The 26,781-nt window shown below is 39.3% G+C and overlaps 2 protein-coding genes across 3 annotated transcripts; both read left to right on the top strand.

The window, feature by feature from the left end:
* Positions 1 to 811: 811 nt before the first annotated feature.
* On the top strand, positions 812 to 7,017 carry LOC306831376 (APC membrane recruitment protein 1-like). The gene is made up of 2 exons (XM_079355457.1): positions 812 to 1,243; positions 2,406 to 7,017. Exon 2 carries the CDS (start codon positions 2,513 to 2,515, stop codon positions 5,585 to 5,587), a length of 3,075 nt encoding a protein of 1,024 aa, XP_079211583.1. The 5' UTR covers positions 812 to 1,243; positions 2,406 to 2,512; the 3' UTR covers positions 5,588 to 7,017.
* Positions 7,018 to 7,677: 660 nt separating this feature from the next.
* zc3h12b (zinc finger CCCH-type containing 12B) lies at positions 7,678 to 22,562 on the top strand. Of its 2 annotated transcripts, none has more exons than XM_079355210.1 (6): positions 7,678 to 7,785; positions 12,936 to 13,734; positions 13,835 to 13,974; positions 14,568 to 14,802; positions 15,603 to 15,709; positions 15,826 to 22,562. In XM_079355210.1, the coding sequence occupies exons 2-6, from the start codon at positions 13,100 to 13,102 to the stop codon at positions 17,253 to 17,255; spliced, it is 2,547 nt and encodes an 848-aa protein (XP_079211336.1). In that variant the 5' UTR covers positions 7,678 to 7,785; positions 12,936 to 13,099; the 3' UTR covers positions 17,256 to 22,562. The 2 variants fall into 2 exon arrangements, with proteins under 2 accessions (XP_079211336.1, XP_079211337.1); XM_079355211.1 differs by lacking the exon at positions 7,678 to 7,785 and adding an exon at positions 7,794 to 8,327.
* The last annotated feature ends 4,219 nt before the right edge of the window (positions 22,563 to 26,781 follow it).

Genomic DNA, 26,781 nt, shown 5'->3' with positions numbered 1-26,781 from the left:
ATACAGTACTTAACAAATGTATTAGACCACCACTTATGCCACAGATGCCCTAAATTAACAGCATTGGTAATGACCAAAATATTTTTTTGTTTCTGTTTCAAATTTGGGTATAAAAGGGGGTATTCAGTTTGAAACTGAGTTCATATACCAAGACAAGACAATGACCCCAAGCGTACTCCAAAGCTGTGCAGAAACTATTTGACCAAGAAAAGGGAATCTGGAGTACTGGAACTGGTGGACTGGCCAAATCAAAGTCTGGATTTAAATCCTACTGAAAACATTTTGGATTTATTAGACTCAAATTACTGAGCTGGTCTGTGGGAACGGCTACAAACTATTTGGAATTCACGAAACAAAAGAGACATAAAGCATACTGTAAACAATGCCATCAAGAGTACAAGCTGTTATCAATGCCAAATGAAGCCATGCAAAATCTAAAGTTTATTTTACATGAATAAGGACTATTCACTTTTTTTTACTAGTTTGTAATTTACTATATGAATAACTATAACATTTTTAGTTTGAACAAGTTTAAAAAAACCCCATCTAAAATACAGTATTTTTTTAATCGTTTTTCTGATGGTCTAATAAATTAGTTTAGCACGGTAAGAAATAAGAGCTTTCTTTTATTTATTTTAGCATTAAACTGGTATGGTTAGAAAAATGCCCTGTTGTACAAGTAGTACATTCATACTATTATTTCTAACAATAATATGATCGTTATTATTTATAGTTATCATTTATTATTATATTCGTTGTCGCTCCATTTACATTATTGTGAATATTACGTTATAAAACACACCTTACACACGTGTTGCGTCACTAGCGTGCGCCGCCAGGGAGATGACAAAAGGAGATTTAGGAGATTACCTGAGAAGAAGTCACCATGCAACATTTAAACGCTGGCGTTTTTGTCAACATCAGTTTCACAATCGGCATACGTGGCTGAACTACGCACGATAATTCAAACCCCTGTGTGGTTCTTCGTATTAATACCACATAGTTTTTGAAGCGTTACCGTTAGCAACAGACAGACTCACAGTAACGCTGTTAGCATGCACCGCTGCTAGCTCATGATAGCTGGAAACAAATACAAAACGTGCCTTGTCCAAACAACACGGGCTCTGCTTCATCAAACAGTAAAGTTAAAGACAAATCAGCGACATTAGAAGACATGCAGTGAGATGTAACCTTGTCGTCTCCGGGTAGAGAAACATCACCAGCTTCGTGCTGTGAGCTTAAGGTAAGTTTGTTTACTTCATGAGTCATTTAAACTAGCTCCATAGTTAAGTGTGCTGATGTTTCCTCCGCCTTGACTTCTTTCATAGAAAATATGGTTTCAAACTATGCTAGGTCAATTGGACTAGATACAGACTTTTCTTTGCTAATGCTCCCATTTAAAGTACCTGTATAGTAATGACCCACCTTCCTATGTTCTACTGACCTGTAGAGCTGTTACACTGATGTACAGATTTGCCTCTTGCTTGGCCGCAAGGCCTTTACATCTATCGTGCAATTAATCTTTGGTAAAAACAAAAGAGCCAGTCTCTTGTAAAAGTTAAACATAAACGAGCTGGATAATGTCATTGGAGTCTTTTACATGTCACTTAAGACATACATCACAACAAGGCTGTACTTGTTTAGTGTAGTTGTAGTTTCCTACAAATTACTACATACACCTTCTAAAAATGCACACAAAGGACAATCAAACATTATAGAAAATGATAGATTCAGTCGGGTTATTGGGTAAATTACACACAATAGAAGAAAAAAGTATAAATGACAATAATGACATGCATTCAATGCACTGCACTGGCTTTGAGCCTTTTGTTGGGGAATTTAAGAAGATTGAGCTCATTTGTGTAGTGTATAGATTAGCAGCAGTTTATTTTTGTTTAGTTCGGCCTATTATCCACATTGCTTACCACAGTCACACCACAGTAATATTTCAAACATCTCCTTACATTTATTTAAATTGATAGCTTTGAGAAAAGAATGTCTGACATGCTAGGTTGAGAGTAGGCATACTGTTATCGTAAAAGGTTAGATGACTTACATTTTATTGGTCTTATAACAGATTGTGACTCTGTCCAGCAGATACACAGAGCACAAATAACTCCCTGTTCAGTCATAGACCAGGAATGCACCATATGATAAATGACCAAATAGTGGTACTTTAGACCTATTATCATTGATTAGACTGAAAACTATACATATATATAATATATATATATTTATTATTGCCCTGATAGTAACTGTCTGGAGTCTATAATGGGTATATGAAAAGGAAATGAACATGCAAGAACGAAAATAAGGTTTGAAAATTGCAGTGTGAATCTTCACATTGTCTGTGTTGATGATAAACTTGAACTGACCATTGACTTTTCTTCACTTTCTCAACACAGGGCTCATATCAGATGAAGGACAAATTCACTACAGAGAACTTGTCGGCTGCTTTTGAAAATTCAGCGAATATGACTTCTGTCAGACTGTCTCTTTAAATTTGGCAGCTATGGCTTCTTGTAAGGTAGATGAGCTACCAAATGACTCAAAGGATGGGGCCTCAGTCGGCAAACAGCTGTCCCGCTGCAGCCCCGATGACATCACTGAAGACCTTCAGTTGGATACAACGAACTCCGCTGTAAAATCCCACAAACCTGGAAAATTTCGAAGGACTGCCTTGACATTTTTCGGAGTTCGTAAAGGCATCTGTATCCTACCCAGTTTTTTTGGTGGAAGGAGTAAAAATCCGAACAAGTGGTCTTCTAAGAAAGGGTTCCCCAAAAGCAAAACCCATGATGGACTGAGCAAGGTTGGTTATGATGACAATTCACGAGTCGGGTTCACCTCAGCTGGAGACTTTGAATACCACAGCCAGAGGGACTCGGCTGGAGATCTTCGCAGTAGCGGCCACAATGAATGTAGTTTCCCTGTTGCTGAGCAGAAATCCCTGAGTCTCAACCGGCAGAAAAAGGGTTTAAGGGGTCTTTTTAATAGTTTCAGGCATCATAGAAACCATAGAAATGTTGGATCGGATAAAACTGAAATGATTGCAATGACCTCTCCTCGGTGCAAGAATGAGGTGCCTGTTGTCCCGGACAACGTCAACACGTATGTCACAGAGTGCCTTGGATCTGAACCTGGTGTGCCTGAATTAGCGGATGTTATATGTGACGTTTCTATTGATCCTGCTGCTGCTGTGATGGTATCAGAGAAGTGTGTGGTACAAGAAAGTCTAAAGCATGAACTGGATGCTCAGCTCTGTAACGATCAAATTGAGGAGATGAATTTGGTGGCTGTTTCCAGTGAATTTGAAGAGAGTTTAAGAGTAAACAGTGAGCCTTGTTTAAAAGTTAAGATGACGTCTGAGCCAACACTGAAGTCTGAGTCACCTACTGGCTCTTCAGACCAGCTGAACTTGATGTTTGGAGACGTTGCATCGTTGAAGAGCTTTGATTCCCTCACCGGCTGTGGGGACATTATCGCAGATCAAGAAGACGACAGCATCACAGAGAGCACTGTGTCGGGGGAGAGGAGCAGAAATGGAGGCAAGAGGGCTTCTTGTTATCTCACCTACCAGGGTGGCGGTGAAGAAATGGCCTCCCCAGAAGATGTGGGCGAGGAGTGTCTTCATGACTTCTGGGGGAATGATCAGTCTGAGGAAATCTGCTATACCTACAACCAAGATCACGCAGATCTGACTTCTGACTTGACGAGTTCTCACAACATCGAGTTACTGAACAGTAGCAGCACACAGCAAGCCAGTGGCATTGACACATCCTCAATGGCTGATGTGGTAACTCCTCAAGATGAGCATCAAGAATCAGTGCCAAACAGTGACGAGGGATACTATGATTCAACCACCCCGGGGCATGATGAAGGACAAGAGAAGCCAGACAGACTGAGGACAGACAGATTACCCAGAGACAGTTACAGTGGTGACGCCCTCTATGAGCTTTTTGCGCCTGACGAGAGTCTCATCAGTCCACAATTTGAGAGCAAATCAAAACTGCCCAGTTCACAACAGCGTGAGTTCTTAAGTGAATCAGTTGATGTGGAAAATTCTGCTTTTGTTCCAGAAATGAAGCGATTACAGATAGATACCGACCTGTATCAAGTTAACAAGTTTCTAGATGTGACCAGCATTTGCAGTAAATCCCCTGAGTTGGCACAGAATGCAGTTTGTCGGCAGGAAATTGGCACAAATAAGAACTGTAATATGAATTCAAACTCTCAAGCATCGGTTGACAAGACCAATATAGGAGCGAATACGTTTAATGAAAACCAAAACATGGCTGCTTCACCTGAGAAAACAGCCAAATCCATGAATGAAAATTGTGAAAAAAGGCACAGCAGCACATCATTTGGAAGCACGTCTGGCCCAGATTTTCAAACATTCTGTGAACCCAAAGAGCAGCATCTTGTGGAAAACAAGCCTGTAGCTCTACCGTACAAAAACAATGTTTCCCAGTCTCCATATTGTCTCAAAGATTTGGACGATGAAAAAACAGTGAGTTTCTCTCAAGCACTCGTGGACTACACAAAGCACTCTGAGATGCTGAGTAACCTGCAGAACAGTGTGGACGACTTGGAGGCAAACTCTGCCTTCACTCCAAACATGGAGGCCTTACCTACCATTGTCACATTTGATGTAGTGGACATGCACAATGAGGGGGAGTATGATGAGCAGATGCAAATGGAAATGGAGGAGGACATATCGTCGCCCTATCAAGAGTTTGAAGAAAGCTACTTACAAAAAGATGCGTTTGCCGAATGTGACTATCAGATGTTAGATCTATATGAGCAGGACCTGATCAGTAACACATGGGCTATCGCTAGTCTCCCCCGGCACATTGGCCTTACAAGAGTCAGCCAGTCCATGCCTAATCCGTTGTCTCTAGACAGGAGAAGTAGGTCTCTAGACACAGAAAGCCTTGAGTTGAATATGCCTGACACATACAGGCAGAACAGAGCTGCTATCGTTTCTTGTCCTCAAACTGAAAAAGAAGCCGAACAAGATTCCTCACCACATCACAAAAAGAATGTACTTGTGTCTGCATCCGAATCTAGAGACAGAAGCAGCATTATGGCCTTGTCATGGCAAATAAGGTCAGAGATGGCTTTAAGCCTGCCTCTGGCTGATGGGGAAGCCACTGAAAAAGTACAGAGTCTCAATCAAACCCAAGTGAAACACAAAGTACCTTCTAGTTCACCCAGCAGTAAATCACAACGCCTGTGCTCTGATGTGTCCCGTGATGCAACTTCACAGATAGCAGAGCTTTACAACAGGCAGTGTCACCTTCCTTTGCAATCAGATTCGTGTTTACCTCATGGCACCTTTGATTACCCTGGAATGATGGAGGAGGTATCAGATGGTGTTGATGAAGATTTCTTTTGTAAAGCTGCCAATAGTTTGCAATCCTATGATCAGTGTGGCAAGAGCAGGGAAGGAGCATCTCATGCCGTGAGTCCTCTGAGCAAGGCTTTGTTTAAAGATGAAATGGCCATCCTCAGTGAAACAAGAACACCCCGGGATGCGTCTTGCAAAGTGATGTGCAACAAACTTCCGGAGGCTACCTTCAATTGAAAGGCTCTCAGTCACACAGATTACATGTGTATGTGCCAATCAGTGTTTTTATTTTGCATCCAAAAGAGTTGTTGCTTCATTATTTACTGGCAGACCTGATCTATTTGGGAGAAGAAAAAAAAGGTCTGTGATGGACAAGACAGGAATTTCAAACATTTGAATATGTAGGATCTCTGCCATCAAGCTGCATTTGAAACTATGTTTACTAGATTCTATTGTTTAGTTGAAAAGGGAATTCCCTTTTTTGCTAAAAAAAACAGTTTCCTGTTTCACATACAAACCCGTTTGTCTGTTAAAGCATTTAAACAAGAACATTGCTTTATTTGTATTTGAAACACTCAAAGGTTCCTCTTATTAAGCTATTGAGTTATCAGTGTAGGTAGCCTCAGAATCAAGGTCTCACTTTTTGTTTCATGCATATTCATAAGGCTTGTTTCCAAAGTGCAGTCGAGCAGAACTTGCCCAGCCTTTTTCCTCCACACCCTGAACACATGTCGTCTCATGCTTTTAAGTGCTGGCTTATGTTTGAGTTTCCTCTGCTTGTTTATAGCCTCTCTTTGCTCCAGTAATGTTTTTGTTTGCCTGTCAAAATGCTCAGATTTGCTGCTTCTACGGTTTACTTCGATTGGGTTCAATAACAACAATAAATGATGTCCCAAATGGAGTATACTTCAAATGCATTAAGCTGTTACATTTAGCTCAAACTTGCAGTATTGAACAGTGTATAGTTACCCTCAACCTAATCAAAGATGGAATGTTAGTTCTCGATACCTAAGTTCAGCTGCCATTTCCTATACTCACTGAAGACATTATTTGTCATCATGTTTTACACACAGATATGTTGTGTTTTTGTGATCTACATCGGAAAACAAACTGTCTTATTCAAATGTCTGTGAAATGGTAGAGGAAACAAAAGAATAAGCTAGTAAGACCTAATAGTATCCTGATCTTCGGTTTCCTTTTGGCCTGATTAGCAAATTTGGCCTCATTCTCATGTCTCTGTCCCATTTGAAATAACTCGACCCTCTGTAAAGTGCAAAATGTTTCTTATGAAGTGTTGCACTCCAGTTTTGCATTTCTGTATGCTATAACACAGAAAAGTTAGTTTGATTTAGTTTGTAATTGAAATTGTCTCAAAAGATGAACTTGAACGATCAACTTGTATCATTTTTCTTGTACTGATCAATCTGAGGGTCAACCATATGATGTCGTTTTTTTATTGTGTATTACTGAACAAATGTCAAGGACTTTGTATTTATATTCTTCACTGTTTGTACACTTCAACGTTTCAATTTCGCAAATAGGATTGGAGTTTCTTTTTTTACAGCCTAAAGTTACATCAATGTCACACTTGGGTTTTCCTATTGAAATGTTACTGTTTTGTCAAAGTAGTTCGCTGCCTTACACTAAAATAAACATGACAAAACGAACTATGACCAGTTTCATTTGTTTATCTTTTTCTTTGTTGTATACTCCTGATAATAGGGACAAAGGCAGGCAGACAAACTTAGGCCGGTCATAGTCATCAGTAGAGGCATACATTTTCCACGGACCGTTAAGGTAAAGTCGTAGTCTGGTTCAGATCCATAACTGTCTTACTGATCACCTCGTATTGTAGGCCTACTGTCCAAGTTGGGTTATTACTTTGTCAAGTATTCGTCTGCCTTTATTGACGTGCGAAATATAACATCAGTCCACCCATCAGCCATTTATTGACTGTCCAAACTGAATCAGAAAAACACTCCAAAGCACCTAGTTTAACTTTTTTGGTCTGAAATAAAAGTACACAAGGAGTCGGTCCCATTTGAAAAATTTACTTGATAATTTTAGTTCATGACATAGCTTCTTTTTTTTTAGGTATTCAAGTGTGTATCTAATCTGTCCCCGCTTTTATTTTTATTTTTTTTGCAAAGCTCCTATTTTCAGGAAACATTCACATTATAGGTGACAGGAGCCTAATCACACTATCGTGAAAAGTCACGAAGAAAGCATTATGAAGCGCCAACAATAAATAAAATCACGTTTTAGTTGACGCCGGCCTGGTATAAACAAGAAACAATAACGGTCCTATAACTACGATGTCTTTTTTCTTATATTACTTGTTTCCTTCACGTTATCTGGCAACCCTGGCCAAACTGCGACAGCGCCAATGGCAGCAAAACATAACTGTTACTGTCGAGAAGGATGACAGCAACAAGGTGAGCTGGGCAGTGTTTGAAGTCAACGATGGCGATGATATATGTGCAGATTGTGTGAAGATTCCTGTCGTGTTGCGTCGGACTGACATCTGTCTATATTGTTAAATAAGCGTCAACTTTTATGTCAAGTTACTGTAGTATTCCGGCAAAACGTTAGCTCTGTCAGCAGCTAAAGCTAACTATATTAGCAAGCTGACGCTGAAGTTAGCCTGTGGAGTCTGCTCGCTAACTACCTAACCTGATACATTCAAAATACCGGTACGAGAAAATTACGCTGCCTGACAACTTGACAATAAGCCTGAGCATGCTGTAATATCTCACCCTCTAACCACGGACTAGCGAGATAAAGCGAAGTAGGCAGGTTAGTTTATGAAGCTAAATGTTGACTCTTCAGCTTGCTAAGTAACGGTACACGTTAGCATGCTAATGTGTGCTAACTGTCTGTCGGGGCCGAGACGATGTCAAAGCAGTTAACACATTGGACCACAAAGGGGACGCGTTGTGCATTTGTATTGTTAATACTCTAGTAGAAGAAGTGTAATGTAAGTATGGCATTTTGAGTGTGTGTGTATATGTGTGTGTTTGTGTCATATGATTTAACCTTCCACCATTTCGTCTCTCTCAGCAGGATGCTTTTCATATAACCTATCAAGTGTTTTTTTTTTATTATCATTATTTTTAATTTAGTTAGTTTACCAATGCAGCTACAGCTACTGAGTGATTTAATCACTTAAGAAGGTTTTCTGTATCCTCACTGACATCGGGAAACAACTTTCTGTGTGAATTTAGGTGCACATTAATTTGGTGTGCTGTATAGTCAAGACTAAACTGTGACTAGTAAATTAAACAGCTCAACAGTTCTTTACTGTTTGCGAAGTGAAAATATCTTTTTTCACTTTTTTTCAGTTTTCTTTTTTATAGTACAAAATGTTTAAAAAAAAGATTTAGATCCCTCTATACACATTTTAAAATCACCCAACAAGAACATTTTAAAACCATGAAATACAATATATTTCAATAATTGGGACAGATTATAGGTCCTCCCCATGCTCATGTGTTAGATAAGTAATGACCAATGTACCCACACAAACAACAAATACAGGATTTAAACATTTTGAAAACAGATGGAAATCATACAGTTGTTCTTGTTTTTACCGTTTTTGTGCAGCAAGTAAAAGCTAAATGTCACTCGGCACACAATCAACCAACGCAAACCTGAACGTAGTCTTCAGAGTTTTGTGTTGAGCAGATGAGTCTGGGTCAGTTTTCTGGTTTTAAAATGTGTATTGTCAGAGATGTTGCTGGTGTTCTTGGTAGAAAGTCCAAGTCATCTTGTGTTTTTCTGTTTTCCATTTTGTCATGGCTGTACAGCAGATGCTGCATTTCTATCTACACTTTTCAGTCTTCGTAACTTTAAAATGTTTGACAAGCTTAATGGTACGTTCAAACATTTAACCATCACTGGCCATAGTGCAGTTTATCCCTGTATTTATCCTGATGGATATTGTGTATGATCAGCAATGTAAAAGGGCCCTGCTTCACTTGTTGCTATGAAACAGAACTACATGAGCCTGTGCATGTGCAGAGATGGTCTAGAGGCCTCGCTGAGTCCAAGCCTGCGACTCTGGAGGTGGGAGGGAGGGAGAGAGAGAGATTCTGCTCGACTCGCTTAAACATGTATCGATGTGGTCACGCGAGTTGTGATCAACAGTGATGCATTGTGCACCACGGCTGCTTTAAGCCATCACCCTCAAAATATCTATTTAACCTTCAAGGTCTTCCATGAAGATCAGTCTTGTTTATCAGTGACATATTAGCAAGTTCACTACATTAACCATCCATTGGAATTAGCAATCCCTGCAAATATATTTGTTTAATTTGTTTTCTACAAACTAATGATCCAGATGAACCTTTTTTTATTTTGATACAGACCCAAGTAATGTCATGTTTTTATTGCTAATATGCAGCCTCGAGAGTTTTAGTGTAGAGTTGTAGTGTAGCTCTAAGTGTTGTGCATTTACTGACTGCCTAAAGAGAGATGATGAGCTGTGTTTGGGTTAGTCGTGACTGGTAAAAAGGAGTTAGCTGATGACAAGGCTGTGTTGCTAAGCAACTCCCATCATGGGCTGCGCCTCTTGAAGCTTGCAGCCTGCTGTATTCTGCACTGCAAGACCGAGGGAAAAGTGCAGTGCAGTCTAGTGGGCCTGTTCATGAATGTGCTGGTTATTCAGATGATGTGATTACTAATGCGTAAATATGTACACTTAGCGCTCGTAATGCAGACTCCCCGGAACCGTCCTCTTCTTCACTATGAAACAGAGTTCTACCCGAGGGACCACTGTTCAGTTTAGGTTGTGTGTCAGAAGGCGAGAGGCGCAGGGATGCTCTGTTCAGCCCACACTTTGTCTCCGGTTTAACTCTCGTGCTTACCTTGTTTGTGTCTGCATTGGATGCTGCTTAGGACACCACGGGAAGCGTTTGTGCTCCTTGGAGCAGGCATTGTTCTGCAGTACATTAACACCATTTGCGCAGGGTGACAGGACAGTCAATTTAAACGTGTAAGCCTGAGAGACAGACTTTGTGTGTGTTTTTCAGATTTAATCAACAAGCACATGAAGATCTGTGGCAAGGTTCCATCTCGATTGTGTGGATTGTTTTGTTGTAGCGATGTGATTCAACAAAGCGGCAAACAATGTGACCTCACTCTAAGGTCATGTTGCCATTTAAGTTATTTTTGAATCGGTGTTTTAAAGCACTTATGGTTAGATACATGTTAACATACTCTACTAATTTACCACTATAAGGATAAGATACGAGGGATGTAAAGATTCACTAAACTCACGATACGATTCTTTCTCACGATTTATTTCATAAAATAATAATAATTCATTTAATTTGTTTGGTGCCTTTTAAGTCACCCAAGGTCACCTTACATAGGATAAAAGCATACCAAGTGTAGTGCACAGTGAGACTGTAGACAAGTTATGACTGAAACAGATTCTTGTAGAGGCTTGTAACCTGCTTGTCAGAGTGATTTGGCCTTTTAATGTTTTCTCTCTCTCTCAACAAGGGGAGGTGATTGGAGCTTCTCGGCGTGCTGTCACTTAAACGCTGCATCATGTTGGTTCGGCTGTTTGTGTAGTTCACCGTCTTCATGCAGTATTTGCACACAGTTTTTTTTTTTTGTCTCGTCTGTAATCTTCTCACCTCTTTCATTTTCAAAATCTTGACTGCCTCTGCTCTGTGTCGCTGACGCTCACTGTATTATTGCGATCGATTTGAATCGATTTATCATGACTTCACAATTCATCTTTACGTCCCTATGAGACCGTACTGTATTGATCCCCAGAGAAAAAATTCTGCTGTAAATACAGTGGATATGGAAAGTATTCAGACCCCTTTAAAGTTTTCACTTTTTGTTTCATTGCAGCATTTGCTAAAATAAAAAACCCCCAGCAAGCTAGACATTTTTGCAAATTTATTAAAAAAGAAAAACTAAAATATTACATGGTCATAAGTATTCAGACTCTTTGCTGTGACACTTACATTTAACTCACATGCTGTCCATTTCTTCTGATCCTCCTTGAGATGGTTCTGCTCCTTCATTGGAGTTCAGCCGTGAAAAATGTAAAGGGGTCTGAATACTTTCCACACCCACTGTATATATTGATATGTAAATATTCCAAACATAGCAATGCTCTGTTATTGAATTTCTCTCTCAGGGAATGGATAAATCCATATTAGAAACGTGAGCAGAGAATGCTGATGCAAAGTCAGACAGCCATGATATAAGTATGTGACATGAAGCAGCACGTGTCATGGGGAATAGGTAAAGCACATGACTACAGTGTTTTTATAAAGGGTAACTGCAGGCTACCATTGGGCTACACTGTGTGCTCTTTGAAGCGTCTTTCCTTTTAGACACGTTCTAATAGGTGGAGAAGGACAGGAAAAAAAGACAGAATCCTTAGTTTCTGCTTTTGATTAGGATTATTTAGAATGAAAGATCAAATTGTAAAATTGAAACTTCTGGCTTGTTGTGAGAAAGTCACCGGAGAGATGATGTGCTATCCACAAGCTGATGCTTTTTCTACTTATAAACAGTGAATGTTAAACATGTTTTCCAGGGTTTTAGGTTCCTCTCATCATGCTGCATGTACATAAACACCTACAGTAGGACCAAACTGGAATGTTGTGCAGTAGATGTTTAAACTTTGAATGTGCAGTGAATTGTATTGCAGCTTTAAGTAAATCATCAGTTGGTTTGCAGCGATGAGTGTCTCGACATTTTACAACAGGAGTGACAGTCAGATAGAAAACCTAGTCTGCTCACAAGCTGGTCTAACGCACGACGAGGCTTGATTAGAAACCACAAACACCAAAACTCTGTCAGTTAGACTCGGAGCGGTCCTCTGCCTGCACTGCTCGGTTGGTCATGTGTTCATTTGTGTAGGTGACTAATCTGTTCCATTTGTCTGACTAATCTTGTCACTTCACCCATAGAGGTGGAGAACTTATTGGTCTACCACAAGTAAATGTTGATGCTGAGATATTTGAAAGAGCAGAATTCATTATATTCATCCTTTTTCTGTCGGTTGTGTTTGGATGACATGCTTATTTTGGCTCATTCAACTTTACTAAGTTGCCATTGGACAGAAACAATACACATTTAGGTTCATGAAAAGACTCTGCTGTGCACCTTTACTTCGATTTGTATTTGAATAAACAGCGATGGAGGGAGTTGGGGGGGACTGAAGGTGTTGCAAGACCTCGAACTCTTAGTGGGCTTGTTCTGACGTCGCTGATCCAAGCCAATTGGCTCGTTGTAGTAAGACCAAGCTCGTGCTACTTGTGACACCCATGCTGAGTGACTGACCAATTACAACAGAGCTAAACGGCCGACCAATCAGATCAGACTAGGCCCAGGTGGGAACCCTGATCGTGGTGGATTCAGAGTGTTGAAGATGAGAGACGCTGCAGCACATGATAACGGACACTTTATTCGAACATTAGTGATTGTGAACCTACTTTAGTAAGCACATCAATTAGATATATGAACCCCGAAATATGACACCTTCAACAAGTTCATTCTAATGTACGTACATGCCTCTGATCTAAAAGATGATCTTTTTTTTTTGGCTTTTTTTCAGGATTTAATTGTTTGATCATTTCCTGCTCACATAAGGGAGACGTGGTTACTGGAGCTTCACACTCAGAGCCTGTGGTGCTCAAGGCCAGCATTGAGTATGAGTCCTTGGTTGAGGTGGAGGTGAGGAAGCATGGAGTGGAAATCTGAGGTGTCCCGACAAACCTGATGACAGTATGGTCAACGGTGGAGAAGCTCAAAATGGAAAAACACCCATGGAGGGAGGAGAACATTGACTCAAGTGAGGCACAGCACGCCACTGACGATTCTGAGGATGGAAGCAGCTCAGACAGCGAATCGGAAGATCAGCAACAGCAGAGGGCTCGGGTGAGCGGTAACAGCAGATGTAAGAAGAAGGAGCCTTTGGCTGTCACGAAGCCCCACCGGCAGCTCTGTCGCTCTCCATGCCTGGACCGGCCCAGTTTTTCCCAGAGTAGCACTTTGCAGGAATTCCGTGAGGATGAGAGCAGCACAGGAACAGGGTTCAAGCCTGCCTGCGACAAAGAGTACCAGACCAAGATGGACTTTGCTTTGAAGTTGGGCTATTCTGGAGAGCAGGTGGAGACGGTGCTCAACAAGTTGGGGGCTGCTGCACTTATTAACGACATTCTTGCTGAGTTAGTGAGGCTTGGAAACAAAGTCGAGCCGGAAAGTCAACCTTGCAGCAGTACAGCAACATCAGTATCACGTCCCCCATGTGTTAAAGAGACTGTTAGTCCAGAGGTCTCGGTGGAGGATGACTCTGTGGATACCTACGATAACCTCAGGCCTATTGTCATCGATGGTTCAAATGTGGCAATGAGGTAAAACACAAACAAACACACATCCATATTTGATTTTCCTGTGTTTTTATGAAGAAATGTAATTCAACTTCATCTTATAACACAAGGTTTCATTTTCTAGTCATGGAAACAAAGAGGTTTTCTCTTGCCGTGGTATCCAACTTGCAGTTGAATGGTTCTTGGAAAAAGGGCACAAAGACATCACTGTGTTTGTTCCCGCATGGAGAAAGGAGCAGTCGAGGCCTGATGCCCCCATCACAGGTAGAAAAGCAATTTAAAACAAAATTATATTTCAGTTGTATAGGGCATTGCTAAAGGCTTTTTATTGTTACAGGTAATATATTTCAGGAATTCATTTAATTGTAACATTAAAAAAACATATCAAAATCAAATTCAACACAACATGAAAGCTAATGTGTTGGATTACAGGGTTAAAGCAGTGTTGGCACCTGGCGATCCTCCCACAGTACATTTTAAGGGTTAAACATTCATGTCTTGTATTGTGGTATATTTTTGTGCAGCACGCTATCATCTTCATTACAACGTGTTGTTGAAGGAAAAAAGTGACGTCACACAGAGAATTACCATATTCAAAATGGGTATTAAATTCACCCAAAAATAATGAGAAATGCTGTTTTCAACATTTGATGTGTGTTCATTCTGTTATTTATTTTTTTAAGTATGGAACTTACAATGTCAACAATGTTTTACATACAGTATATCATCATACTGTTTTTATTTACATTTTACACAACATTCAAAGTTTTTAGGAGTTGATAGAGGTGATAGAATTCCGATTGCATTTGAATGACATGTTTATCAACATTAATACTTACTCTAAACTTGTCTTTCAGATCAGGAAATACTACGCAAACTGGAAAAAGAAAAGATCCTGGTTTTCACCCCATCTCGGAGGGTTCAAGGCAGGAGAGTGGTGTGCTATGATGATCGCTTCATAGTGAAGCTGGCTTATGATTCTGATGGAATTATTGTGTCAAATGACAACTACAGAGACTTGCAAAATGAAAAGCCAGAGTGGAAGAAATTCATAGAAGAGCGTCTCCTCATGTACTCTTTTGTCAATGACAAGTAAGAAACCATAATGCATTCTTTGGCTGGTGAATAATGTAGAGGGCTCTTTACTCGATGCATGAAACAATGTGGATTTGGTTGAAAAATACAGAACCTCCTCCAAGATATGACAAAAGTACTTTTAAATTAAGGTCACAATTGTAATTGGTGTTTGATGCTAAACATTTTTAGACCACTTCGTGACAGTATTTTGAAGGCACAGGAAGGAAATTCCGCCACCAGAGGGCTCTCAATCAAAACAATAAGAAAACATGACGCAGAGGCTGGCGGGGAATCATGGGAGTGATTCTCTCTACTACTCCACCCTCACAGGCAAAACAGACCAAAAAATGAGAGCATGTTTCTCTTTTTACCGACGATGTATCCAAGTATAATTGTCATGACTTTGATTTCTCAGCAGCATGTACAACAACAATATGGCAGCTTTCAGTGGCAATGCCTGCTTCCTTATGCAGCGTTCTTTGACATAACTATAAACATGTTGTGGCTTACAACTATAAAATTACATATTTCTATGATTTATAGAACTGTTGTAAATATTTAAGGTGATGTAAGTACTCAACAACAAAAAATATATAACATAGGTTTAAATCCGTTTCAATCCATTTGTAATTAATTCAGATATTTAGATGTAAAACTTCTACATATTGAACATTAAAGTCATTCTCTTGCAAATTAACATTCATGGTTTTAACATAAACAGGTAAGTAATTCTTTTTGTGTCAGGCTCTCTTTGTGCTGGAAATAAATACTCTAACACTAGATAACGAAAAATGTTGAATTTCTGTTTGTAAAAGGTTTATGCCCCCTGATGATCCTTTGGGAAGACATGGTCCAAGCTTAGAAAATTTCCTCCGCAAGCGCCCTGTAGTTCCAGAGCACAAAAAACAACCTTGCCCCTATGGTAAGTCCTCTAAATGTCATTTCAAAGCTGTGTCTGAAGAATGTTGTTTTTTTTGAGTCACACTTGACTGTAATTGCATTTTTAACTGACTTGATCTACTCATTCTTTAAACAAAGGGAAAAAGTGCACATATGGACACAAGTGCAAGTACTATCACCCTGAGCGTGTCAACCAGCCACAGAGGTCGGTGGCCGATGAACTACGGGCCTTTGCCAAATTGTCTGCGGTGAAGACGATGAGTGAGGGGGCTTTAGTTAAGTGCGGTACTGGTCCAGCAACTGTTAAGGGGGACAGCAACACGGAGGCCAAGCGTGTGGCACCCAAACGTCAATCCGACCCAAGTATTCGCTCAGTGGCCTGTGAACCTCCTGAGGCACTGTCCGCTGCTCGGAAGTCTGAGACAAATTCAGTGCCTTCCCTTGTGTCCGCTCTCAGTGTGCCCACCATGCAGCCGGTCAAGAGCCATGCAGCTGGTGCCTTGAACACAAGATCAGCCAGCAGCCCGGTGCCAGGTTCTCTGCAGTTCTCCCACAGTTCTCTGGAGCACATGTCTAGTATACAGTACCCTCCTATTTTAGTTACAAACAGTCATGGCGCCTCTGTTACATACAACGAACAGTTTCCAAAGTATGACTCAGTTAGCGACCATGGCTATTATTCGCTACACAGTGATTTCTCAAACATGAGCATGAGCAGCATGCACAATGTTGACAGTTTCTGTAGCATGGAGCATGAGCATGGTGTGTATCAGAGAAATCCCAGCCACTGCCCTGAATCCTGCCTCAGTCATTCAAACAGTGACTCGTTTTCCTCTTACGCTGACCTTTACCCAAGTTCGGTGGACAGTAGCTTGGAGGAGAGCATGAAGGGGCAGCAGCAGTCTACTGCACAAGCTAGGATGCAAGCTTTTTCCCATGGGTTTCGTCACGAAGCGCTGACTAGAGTTCAAAGTTATGGACCAGAGGAACCCAAACAGGGCCCCCGTAAGCAGCATTCTGGATCTCGTCTGGCACCCCATATCCAGCATGTTGCGGTGGGAGCCCGGTCCAGCTGTCCTGGAGACTATCCCCTCACTCAGAATGTGCTCCCACCTCTGTCCTCACAGCCCACACGCTCTCTTGGCATGACTCGTATGGACAGCATATCAGACTCAAGGCTATATGATAGCAACCCAATGAGACAGAGGAGACCACCACTGTGCCGTGAGCAGCACGCCAGCTGGGACCCTCTGCCATGTGGTAATGACTCCTATGGATATCATTCATATCCATTGAGTAACAGCCTGATGCCATGTTGTGAGCGGGTGATGGTGCGGAGCATGCCAGAAAAAATGGAACAGATCTGGAACTCACCATGGGAGATGCCATCTGCAGCCGAACACCAAGAGCGGTACGTCATCCCAGACCACCAGTACCAAACATATCGGAACCTTTGTAACATCTTTCCTGCTTACGTAGTCCATTCAGTAATGGAGAAGAACCCTCACTTGACAGATCCACAACAACTCGCCGCTGTCATTGTTACAAAACTGAGGTCATGCCATTGAGCTTTTATTCTTATTTACATTGATGGGATATGACAAAGGAAATACAGATGGGTTTTTTTGATGCAAAGACAGGCACTTGTGTAATGTTGCTGCATGTGCAACATCTGCCCTCAGGAGTTTATTTTACATGTGTCGGGTGGAAAATCTGGCTATCAGATTTTTGTATTGAAATAGAACTAATCAGTATGGAGAAAGTTTGTCAAATAAGTTTATCTTTAATTGTAAGATGTTTCACAAAAAGAAAGCTGCAGTTTTATAAGACGTTTTGTGCAGTTAAAATGAGGTAAAACTTTATAAGTACCGTACATTCACATTCATAACAAATTCATATGAGCTGAGCAAGAGCTGCATTGTACCAAATTTATGAACAGAACTTTTATTACACCTTATTTCATATATTTATAAAAGTCTACAAAAATGTAGCATGACTATTGAATATCAGATCAAATGTGGGTGAGTCCTTGTTTATATTTGATTAATTACATGAACAATCTATATGGATCCCCAAAGTGTGATTATTAAATCTAAAAAATGAAAAAAATTATTTCTTTTATTAAAAAAAAAAAAAAAAAAAAAGCACGGGAGCGGAGTAACTGCTACAAAATTTAGCCGGTTAGCATCTGTTAGCTTCAGCAACAACCCTGCAAAAGTTCATTATCAGTGTAGTATCAGTGTTGCCAAAATGAATTCAGTTCATGCACATACAACTTTGACTTGTAGCTGAACAAGGAATGGGCTAGCTGTTTTTTAATAATTGCTTAAATGCTAACGGCTGCAGCTGACTTCAAAATGATTAAGACAGTACCTTGGTCAGCATATGTGATCTAAAAGTGTTTCTTAGAGAGAGACAGTGTCAGTATTGAAATCTGCTGGCCTGGCTACTTAGTTATGAAGCATCTGCAGTGTCTTTAAGCTAAGCTTTTGTGTGTAGTGTTACTTAACTTAATGGTAATTTCCAATTTGATAACGTGGAATAGTTGCTGCTGTAGGCAAGTGACACTAGCTTGCTAATTGGAAGCAGTTGTTAAGCTTCTTAGATTGAAGATGTCTGACACCTGCGAGAGCAGTGAAAACACCACTGACAAAGTAGAAGGGACGTTACGATCAAAAATTGTGTTCGAAATATACAACATGGGATGTGGTTCAAAAATACATGGTGTAGTCTACATGGCAACACAGTGCAGACCGGAAGTCATCTTGACAAATTCTGTCACACTTGCATAATGTAATAAAAGCAGGTTAAGATTTGTAAATCGTGTAGCTTCATGAAGCTCTTGTTCAGGTCCTGTGAACGTGTTCTAAAATGCATCTAACATGTTTCGGGTTCAGGAGAACTATAGATAACCATTCTTAGATCTGCCTCTGCTGTAAATAATTCTTGTGACTTTTTGTGCATTGATTTTAAACACAAGTAAAAAGGGAGGTAGCCACATACCTCACAGCATGATCGATGACATTTAATGGCCTTATATCTGAATGACCTCACGCTTTAGTCGTTGTCTGATGGGTTTCAATGAAAGTCTTTGTCATTGAAGCCACGTTTTTTCAAATGTAAAGCACTATCTCAGTATCTAAAGAGATATATTTTCTCAGCCTCACTTAAACAAAGCTACTATTTTGGTAGAATTTGACAGTGCACAAATCAAGCCAAACAAGAGATTTGACTTGTAAACGTGCACATTTCTATGTACATATAATCACACAAAAGCCATTATTTCAGAGTCATTTATAAGCTGCTAAATAATGCCAAAAAAAGAATTTATATAGTGTTAGTATTCTACATTACTTTACGTTAACGGTTTGCAGAAGTGATGGGATTATATTACAAATGTGTTTGAATTATTTCCTGTGGTACACTATATACAGTTACCTATCTGATTTGATTGGATGCTATATCCAGGATTTCCCTATCAGTATGTCTTTGTAAACGTTTTCAAAGCATCTTTGTCTGAAACAGGCTCTCTAATGGACTCCCTCATTTTGTCAGTGGAGCAGGTCAAGTTTCTTTCAGAGCATACTTTTATATGCACCAAAGTCCTTTGAGGATTTTCAGCTTTTGTCGGTATGAAAACTATGTTAAGGCTTTAAAAGAAACTTTGTGAACTCAGACAGATTTCTGATGAAATTTCACCATTTAAACAGGATCAACTGTATTTATTTAGAACTCAGGCAGTGGATCTAAACTAGCGGGCCAGTTTAATGTCTTCAACTTATTTGGGACAGTTTCTTATGTGCATATAAAAGTAGTGGAACTCAAGAATTGATCTCAGCCAGCTGTAGTGTGGCTTGAGTCGAAACACATTGTGTAAATGTATTATTAGAGGTGGGAACAGTGCTAACTGGCAAAAAGAATTCTGCAACAGACTGAATATTTACCTAATGAGACATTTGTCAGATAAAGTCAAAGGATTCTGGCTGTAACAGTTAGACCTCTGAGTGAGTTAAACACAGGATGTATTTTGGAATATTTTATTAATTTGATTAATTGAATTCCAAAATGACGTAAGTGCTGATGGAAGACATTATTTTCTGAATGGTGTTTTATGGGAGGCTGTATTGTGCACATACAGATGTATAGTATGTATGCATGCAGCCAGTCTCCAAGTAACATGAAAAGGGTTTGGCTGTGCCTTGAAGCACATTGCTCTCAGGATGCTCTCAATTTGCTAATTTTCAGTCTTGCCCTGCCAAAAAAAAAAGGAAAAGCAGTGGTTATTGGCAAGAGTACTTTGATTTATTAATTATATATTTTGTGCAAATTCTACATGTAACATGTAGTATCTTAAAGTAAGCTATGTACATCTGAAACCTTACGATGGCATTGCAAAACTGTACTTTTAATGTAAATGCTTGTTATTCACCATGGGTCTCTCAAACTGAGCTCATAGGGTGGCTTTACACGATGCAGCTTTACTCAAAGAAATTAAAAGTGGTCATCACGAAGGCTGTTAAAATCCTTAAAGACTAACCAGCGTAACATTTCCACAATATGTGAATTATCTGGCAGTTACTGTATTGGGCCAGTGATATGATCTTGTATATTGTACCGATGGGTGGGTGGGTGCCTTGATATACAACATGACATATAGTATGTCTCCAAGGTCATAAGGTCAAAACTAGTTCTTTGCAACTAATAGGCGCATGCATGTTGCTATGAGGATGACCACCTTTGATGGTAATAGTCCATCACGTTTTCTCTACTCGCACCCTCAGGGCCAAGTGAAAGCTGTTTGCATCATGTAAAGCCAACCCTGATGACGGTTTCATGTGTTTGTTTTTAAAGGGAAATGCCACTTATATTAAGGATGCAGGATTTCAGGCCTACACTTGTAAAACAAAGATGGTCATAGTGTTTAAAAAAAAAAGAGGAAACTGATTAAAAGCACAGAAAGTTTGGCTCACTTTGACAGTGAATGGAGAAGCATAAACAGACCGGACTTTTAATCGTTTTATTTGGGACATTATTTATTATATCAAAGAAAAATGTGATGCACATTTTTTAAATGAGTGGTATTCCTTTTTAACAGAGTTTATTCTGACTTTGTCTCATTAGTCGTGCATCAAAAGTTGATATTTCTTTATAATGTTTGGTACAACCATGTAATATGAGCAGACATAGGAAAAAAAAAAAACATTTGAATGTGTTTTGCCCAAAGGAATTTTGGGTTTTGCTGACTTTGTTTTTCATGAAAAAAGACTTAAGGCCACTTAAGGCCGGCTGTCTGTTCATGAGAAGGTGAAACAAACTGCCTAATGTTTCTACATGTGAAACAATCAGATTGCAAGGCTGCTGTCAAGGTTGTTTCTGGCATTTGGCTCAAAGTTTGCGTGCCATCCTTTTTCCTTGGGAAGGTTGAGTTGTCATATCTTTAGTTGAAATCTTAGTCCGTGAGGGACTACATGCCCGGATAAAAAATACAAATGTAAAAGTCCTAATGTGAACCCAGCTGCTGATCAGAGACTAAATTAAGATCACAAGTGCTGTGAATTAAAATTGCTTAGGCTGTATTGGTGTGTCTTAATTAGATCGATGACACTGGAAAAGTCAGTCACCCAGATGAACTCAAAATAAAATGAAGTTTGAAAAGTAGTTACCAACATAAGAACAAACAACACATATTTTCAACTTCATTTTATTTTTACTAGATCTTGTTATAGTGTCCTTGAAACTCAATTAGTTTGTTTTCATAAAGGCGTACACACACAATTTATTTTTATCTACTGACATGGCTCACAAGTGTGCGTTTCTATTTCTGGCAGAGTGCCACCTAGCAGCCACTTGTCTGTAATAAGATAAAATGCACTCATGGACAATGTGGGCCTGACAAGTATCAGAGCAAATCCTCATTGAAGCCATAGTGGCTTTTAAATGTGGGTCCAAAATGCTGAAAAACTATTGTGGGATGCTGCTCTTATCTTAAAGGTTAGTCTGTGTTGTTTTCACAAGTTCCATCTGGACTTTTTCACACCCGACTAAAGGGAAGAGAACCACAATATTTTCGTCGCTATGGCTTTAATTGATTATTTCTTTACTTTCTACATTCTGTATTGGATGTAACTAAATACTGTGCTTGCTCTGAAGACTATCTTCACAATGATCTGTGTTCACTGGGTGAATGAGTACCTCCAGGCCAACAATAAAATACTCACACTATCACAACAGAACCATTTAAATGTTCCAATCCAGCGTTCTGTTATTCTTAAAGGTTACACTGAAGAACAGGAGGTTGTTTCATAGTCCCCGTCCTTCCTTTGTGCCGCAAACAACGAAGCCACAAATGTCTAGAATTGACTTTTGCTTGTTGATACAAATTGTATCTATACCTTGAATGTAACAAAATATGAAATGTATAATATGATAAAGGTTTATTTAAATATTGACGGGGTGGGGTGGGATCAATGCCGTAATGTTTGTGACACTGTGTGTCACAGGGAGTAGCCCATTGGTATGAACTAATTCTTACTGGGTACAGTAGTAAACTTACAGGGACATTTATGTGCTATGTCAAAGTGCACAGATACCCTGTGTACAGCAGTAAGCATCATGTCCTCTCTGTAAATAGTCACAAGTGTGTGTGTGTGTGTGTGTGTGTGTGCGTGCGCGCGCGCGTGTATATATAGGAAGAGATCTGTAAATGTGAGAGTTACTTCAGTTGTTCAAATACTTAGATTATTTCTGTGTTGTAACCTGTGCACCTTGGTTAAGTGCATCTATTTACTCTGAATTTGACATGTCTGCTTTATGCTATTTTAATGGGAATTTCAATATTTTTGAAACTATTTTGCCTAATAAAACATGCCAAAGTTCTTCTTGGGTGACTTCGTCAAACATGATTCTGTTCTTTGCACAGTGTGAATTTAGAGCAACACCAAACACAAATCTGCTTTTGGCCTGACCGTTAAAAACAAGTCAAAATATGATACAGAGTTCTGTCATGTGCTGATCTCTAGTTTCCAGATGATTCGAACTCATACCCCATAGGATCTACAAGAAGCAAACGGGCAGGATATAAAACACACTGAATGGTAAATGTCAGATTTGTGTGGTTTGGTATTATTTTTGCTATATGAGGTGTTTGGGGATTAGACAAGTGATTTTTTTAAAAAGATGTTGATGCCAGTTAGTATTACATTAAGTTCAGAATCACATTTCTAATAGCTATGAGCAACACAAAAGTGAATTTTGATGTGCACACAACATGTAATGTCACATTGGATCAAACGCGCAAACATTCTCAATTAGATGTCCAACAATAGTGAACCCAGGATGTTTTGCAGTTTCTAATAGCAAATAATGTTTGACTTAATGGTGTTAAAAAAGCCACGAAAAGAGGTCCACTCATTTGAACATTACTGTACATAACAGAAGAAAAGTACAAACAGTGAAATACTCAGGTCAAATCACACAAAACATTTTGAATAACTCATTTGCTTTTCTATTGTTGAAAAATTCAGTGGTCACATTTCTGAGGAAGTAAAGGTCTGCTGTTTGAGTAGACTCATGTGTTATCAATGTACAAAGGGAAACACAAGACATGTTTTTTTTTTTGTGTTGTGATCTGTGGTATTGTTATCCATGCTGAGTGGGAAGCATTGCTTTTATAGACCAAATGCACAAAAATAGATGATTTTTGGGTCAGTGGGCTCAAACAAAATGTAAGTCTTAATGACAAAAGTGTTTATCTCCTTAAATAAAACCAAATTCTGTTCAAATTGTGTTTGTTCTTCTTGACTGAAATGTGACCTGAATTACTGAAATGAAAGATAAGGAAATATTTTCTTTTTGAAATATTTGAATACACTTAATAGAGAATATATTAGTCTCTCATGTCGCATGCAGTGGAAGCGTTCATTTATTTTTTTGTTGTTAGTATTGAGTCACAATTAAAACTGTAGATTTAAAATACATAACCATTTTTTAAACCTAAACAAACCAAGAGCCTCTCTCTGTATGTACAACATCTGTAGCTGTTCCACAGGTTACAAAGCACAATCACACTATCTGCTGGTTAAATGGTGTAATAGCACAGAGCATGTGTCATTCCCACACTCGGACAGACGTTTCTGATTTGTACATTTAGTCCTTTTACAATCTCCTTCTTTATCTTCTTCAGTGTTAACAAAATCAAGTCTGCTGAAACTCTGTCAACCTTCAAGAAGAGACAAAACTTGACATCAGTATTATTCCGTTGTGTTCATCGGAACAATCTGCAAAAAACAGTGACATGAGACAACATTGAATTACAGACATCTTCTTTTACCACAGGGCTGTCAGCTCAAAAAGTAAGGCTTAGAATGAAAAGTTTTACTGAATAACAAAGAAAACAGGTCTTACTCAAGAAAACATGATAATCAAAACTGTCTTTATGACACAAACAGTAGTGCATGCTGTGAAATGAATCGAATCAGATATTGTTGCAGAATGTGAAATTATGTTCAGAGAAGATTGGAAATGTCCGACAGATGGTCAGCTCTCTTCTTGGCTAAGTGCTAACTTTCAATATGCAGGTCTGGTTAGTATTGACTGCAACATCAAGGAATCACACACCATATCCCCCCGATTTGTCTGCAATGAGCCAAACATTGAGTAAGGATTGCTTGTAGAGTGTGGGAGGTCATCCTGCCCTGGGAGTGTGGGGATGAGTCAACATTGTGACGTCTCAGTGCAATGCTCCCTCTGGGAATGTTAACACACCAGCTGTTCACAAAGGGATTTCTTTGAGTAGTCATTCTACTTGAGTGAACATTTCACACCATACTCTTTATTTTTAAATACATTTTGGTTGGAAAATGTTTAACGTGAACATATACGTTTAACTCAATACTCGAGAGTTAAATACTAAACCTACAGCAGGTACATCAAAGGAAAACTGTGTGAAAATGCTGACCAGATCCAGTCAACTCACGTGGACCCATGTTGTAAGAATAGAAAAAGGATTAATTAAGCCATGACAGGGGATAAGGAAAGGATAAAGTCAGGGTAAAGAGGTGATTGTGTTAATATAAACGATTTAAAGATGTGGCAGTACAGGAAATTAGTTTTATCCATAGCAGCTAACTTAAAACTTTCCTTGACGAATGTGGCATAAAGGATGAATTAAACACAAACACACTGTGCTGGATTAAGTGGTACAATAACGACGTTGCTGTGCTCTATCTCTTACACACAAATCAGTTATGATGTTGAGAAGATGGCACCGTTTTGTGGGAAAATAAGGGAGTGCTAAATGTCTGTCAGACAGAGGAAGATACATGATAGCATGAATACAGCTGTTGTGATTTCTCTCTCAGTGGGATCTATGTGGTCACAGTGCACTTTTATTACAATGAACTATGACTTAAAGAACAAACCAAAGTCCACCGCTGTGAGGGTCAAACTAGCGTTCAGCCCATCTGAAGTTGGAGCAGTTCTTGAATGCAGCTCTCCTTTACAACACAAAGTGTTTCCACAGTAAAAAAACAAACAAAAAAAAACATGTTGTGACTTTCTTTTTGGTATCGTGAATGGGACCTACATTAAACCAGAAGTTGAACCAAGTGATTTAAAAGACTAGTATTGTATTGTAACTGTTTCTATTTCTACGGGAGCTTAATACTGACTGAGTGTGTGATGTAATTGCTGCTGTAGCATGTCACCTCTATTCAAATAGACATCCTCTTGTGTATATTGTAACATTTCACTGTTTTACACATGGGTTGGTCTCTTTTGTCTTCTATTATGTGTCTCATGTGGTGAAATTGAGAAATAGTATTGCCCATTTTGAATTTGATACCAGCAACACATTTTTTTTTAATAGTTGGGACTGAAAACGTTGTGAAATGTTAAAAATAAAAAAACTTGATAGAACATCTCAATTAATATGATCAGCTGGAAACAGAAAAGCCACGTGATGAAAGGGGGTTTGTTATGCATTTACTTGTTTTGTATTGTGATTGTATTGTCAGTCTGTTGTATGCGTTGACCAAGTGGCAAATGAGTTTCGTCAGATGGGATTAATAAAGTATTTTCTGATCTAATTTAATGTAATCTGATCTGCTCTAATCTACTCTAATCTAATGTAATCTGAAGAAATCTCTTGATGAAGGGGACAAGGGCAAAAACCATTACTGGGAGGCTGTGATCCATGGCCCTCAGACGGCTTTGTATTAAAAACAGAAACACTTCTAATGTGGTCATCACTGCATGGGTTCAATAACACTTCCTAAAACTATTGTCTGTGTACACAGTTCATCTCTGCAATTAAAAAATTCTAGCTGAAACTTCATAAAACAAAGAGGAAATCGTACATAAATCAGGTCCAGATCACCACCTTCTTTGGGTTGAGCTTATTTAAAATGGTCTGGAGAAGTGGTCTCCTTCTGAGAGTCTAGTTTGGTATTATAAATCATGGACACCCTGCTCTCTGGGCTAAAGACAGCAGAGTTTAAAAGCACCATTTGTATGGGGGTGTATTAGTGCACATGGCATTGGTAACCAGGTTTGTGAGGGCTCCATTAATGCTAAACCATATATGTTTTGGAGCAAACGTGCTGCCAAATAGGCCTTTCATAAGGCAGACAATGCCACACTCTAAATGTGTTACAACAGCACGGCTCTGTGAAGGGTCTGGGTAACATACTAACCGAGCCTGGTGTCAATGTTTTCCACATCACATTCTTTAGGAATAGGTACAACAGCCTGAATCTCATATGACATTTTCACATTTTAAGCATGCATCAAGTTTTGACACACTATGCATACTGTAGTACATTCCTCTGATTTTAAGAATAAAATAAGTGGGCTACTTGTTATTACGATCTGCCTTTTTTTTTGTGGTGGAAGACTGAAGAAAATATGAAAAAGTTCTTTAGAGTTGAAATTGCCTGTGCAGCCACTCTTGTAGGCTAATATAAACGTGACGCATTCGTCGGCTTGTTCACTTTACATGCAAAATGTTTAAAGAATGCTGAGACTTGAGTCGTTTTTTATAGTATGCTTTGTGTTTGCAGAGAATGAGAGTGCTAGTGATTTCTTTTGGCAGACAGC

The sequence above is a fragment of the Symphodus melops genome (genome assembly GCF_947650265.1).
Source record: "Symphodus melops genome assembly, chromosome: 11".
Lineage (NCBI taxonomy): Eukaryota > Metazoa > Chordata > Actinopteri > Labriformes > Labridae > Symphodus > Symphodus melops.
The sequence above is the reverse complement of the archived record's forward strand: the minus strand, read 5'-3'. Positions and strand labels throughout refer to the sequence as shown.

Excerpts from the sequence above, each read along its gene's own strand:
- zc3h12b (XM_079355210.1), top strand. The coding sequence starts at position 13,100 with ATGACAGTATGGTCAACGGTGGAGAAGCTCAAAATGGAAAAACACCCA. Across the intron at positions 13,975-14,567 it reads GCCTGATGCCCCCATCACAG|ATCAGGAAATACTACGCAAA; the intron begins GTAGAAAAGCAA and ends CTTGTCTTTCAG. Across the intron at positions 15,710-15,825 it reads AAAACAACCTTGCCCCTATG|GGAAAAAGTGCACATATGGA; the intron begins GTAAGTCCTCTA and ends CTTTAAACAAAG.
- LOC306831376 (XM_079355457.1), top strand. The coding sequence starts at position 2,513 with ATGGCTTCTTGTAAGGTAGATGAGCTACCAAATGACTCAAAGGATGGG.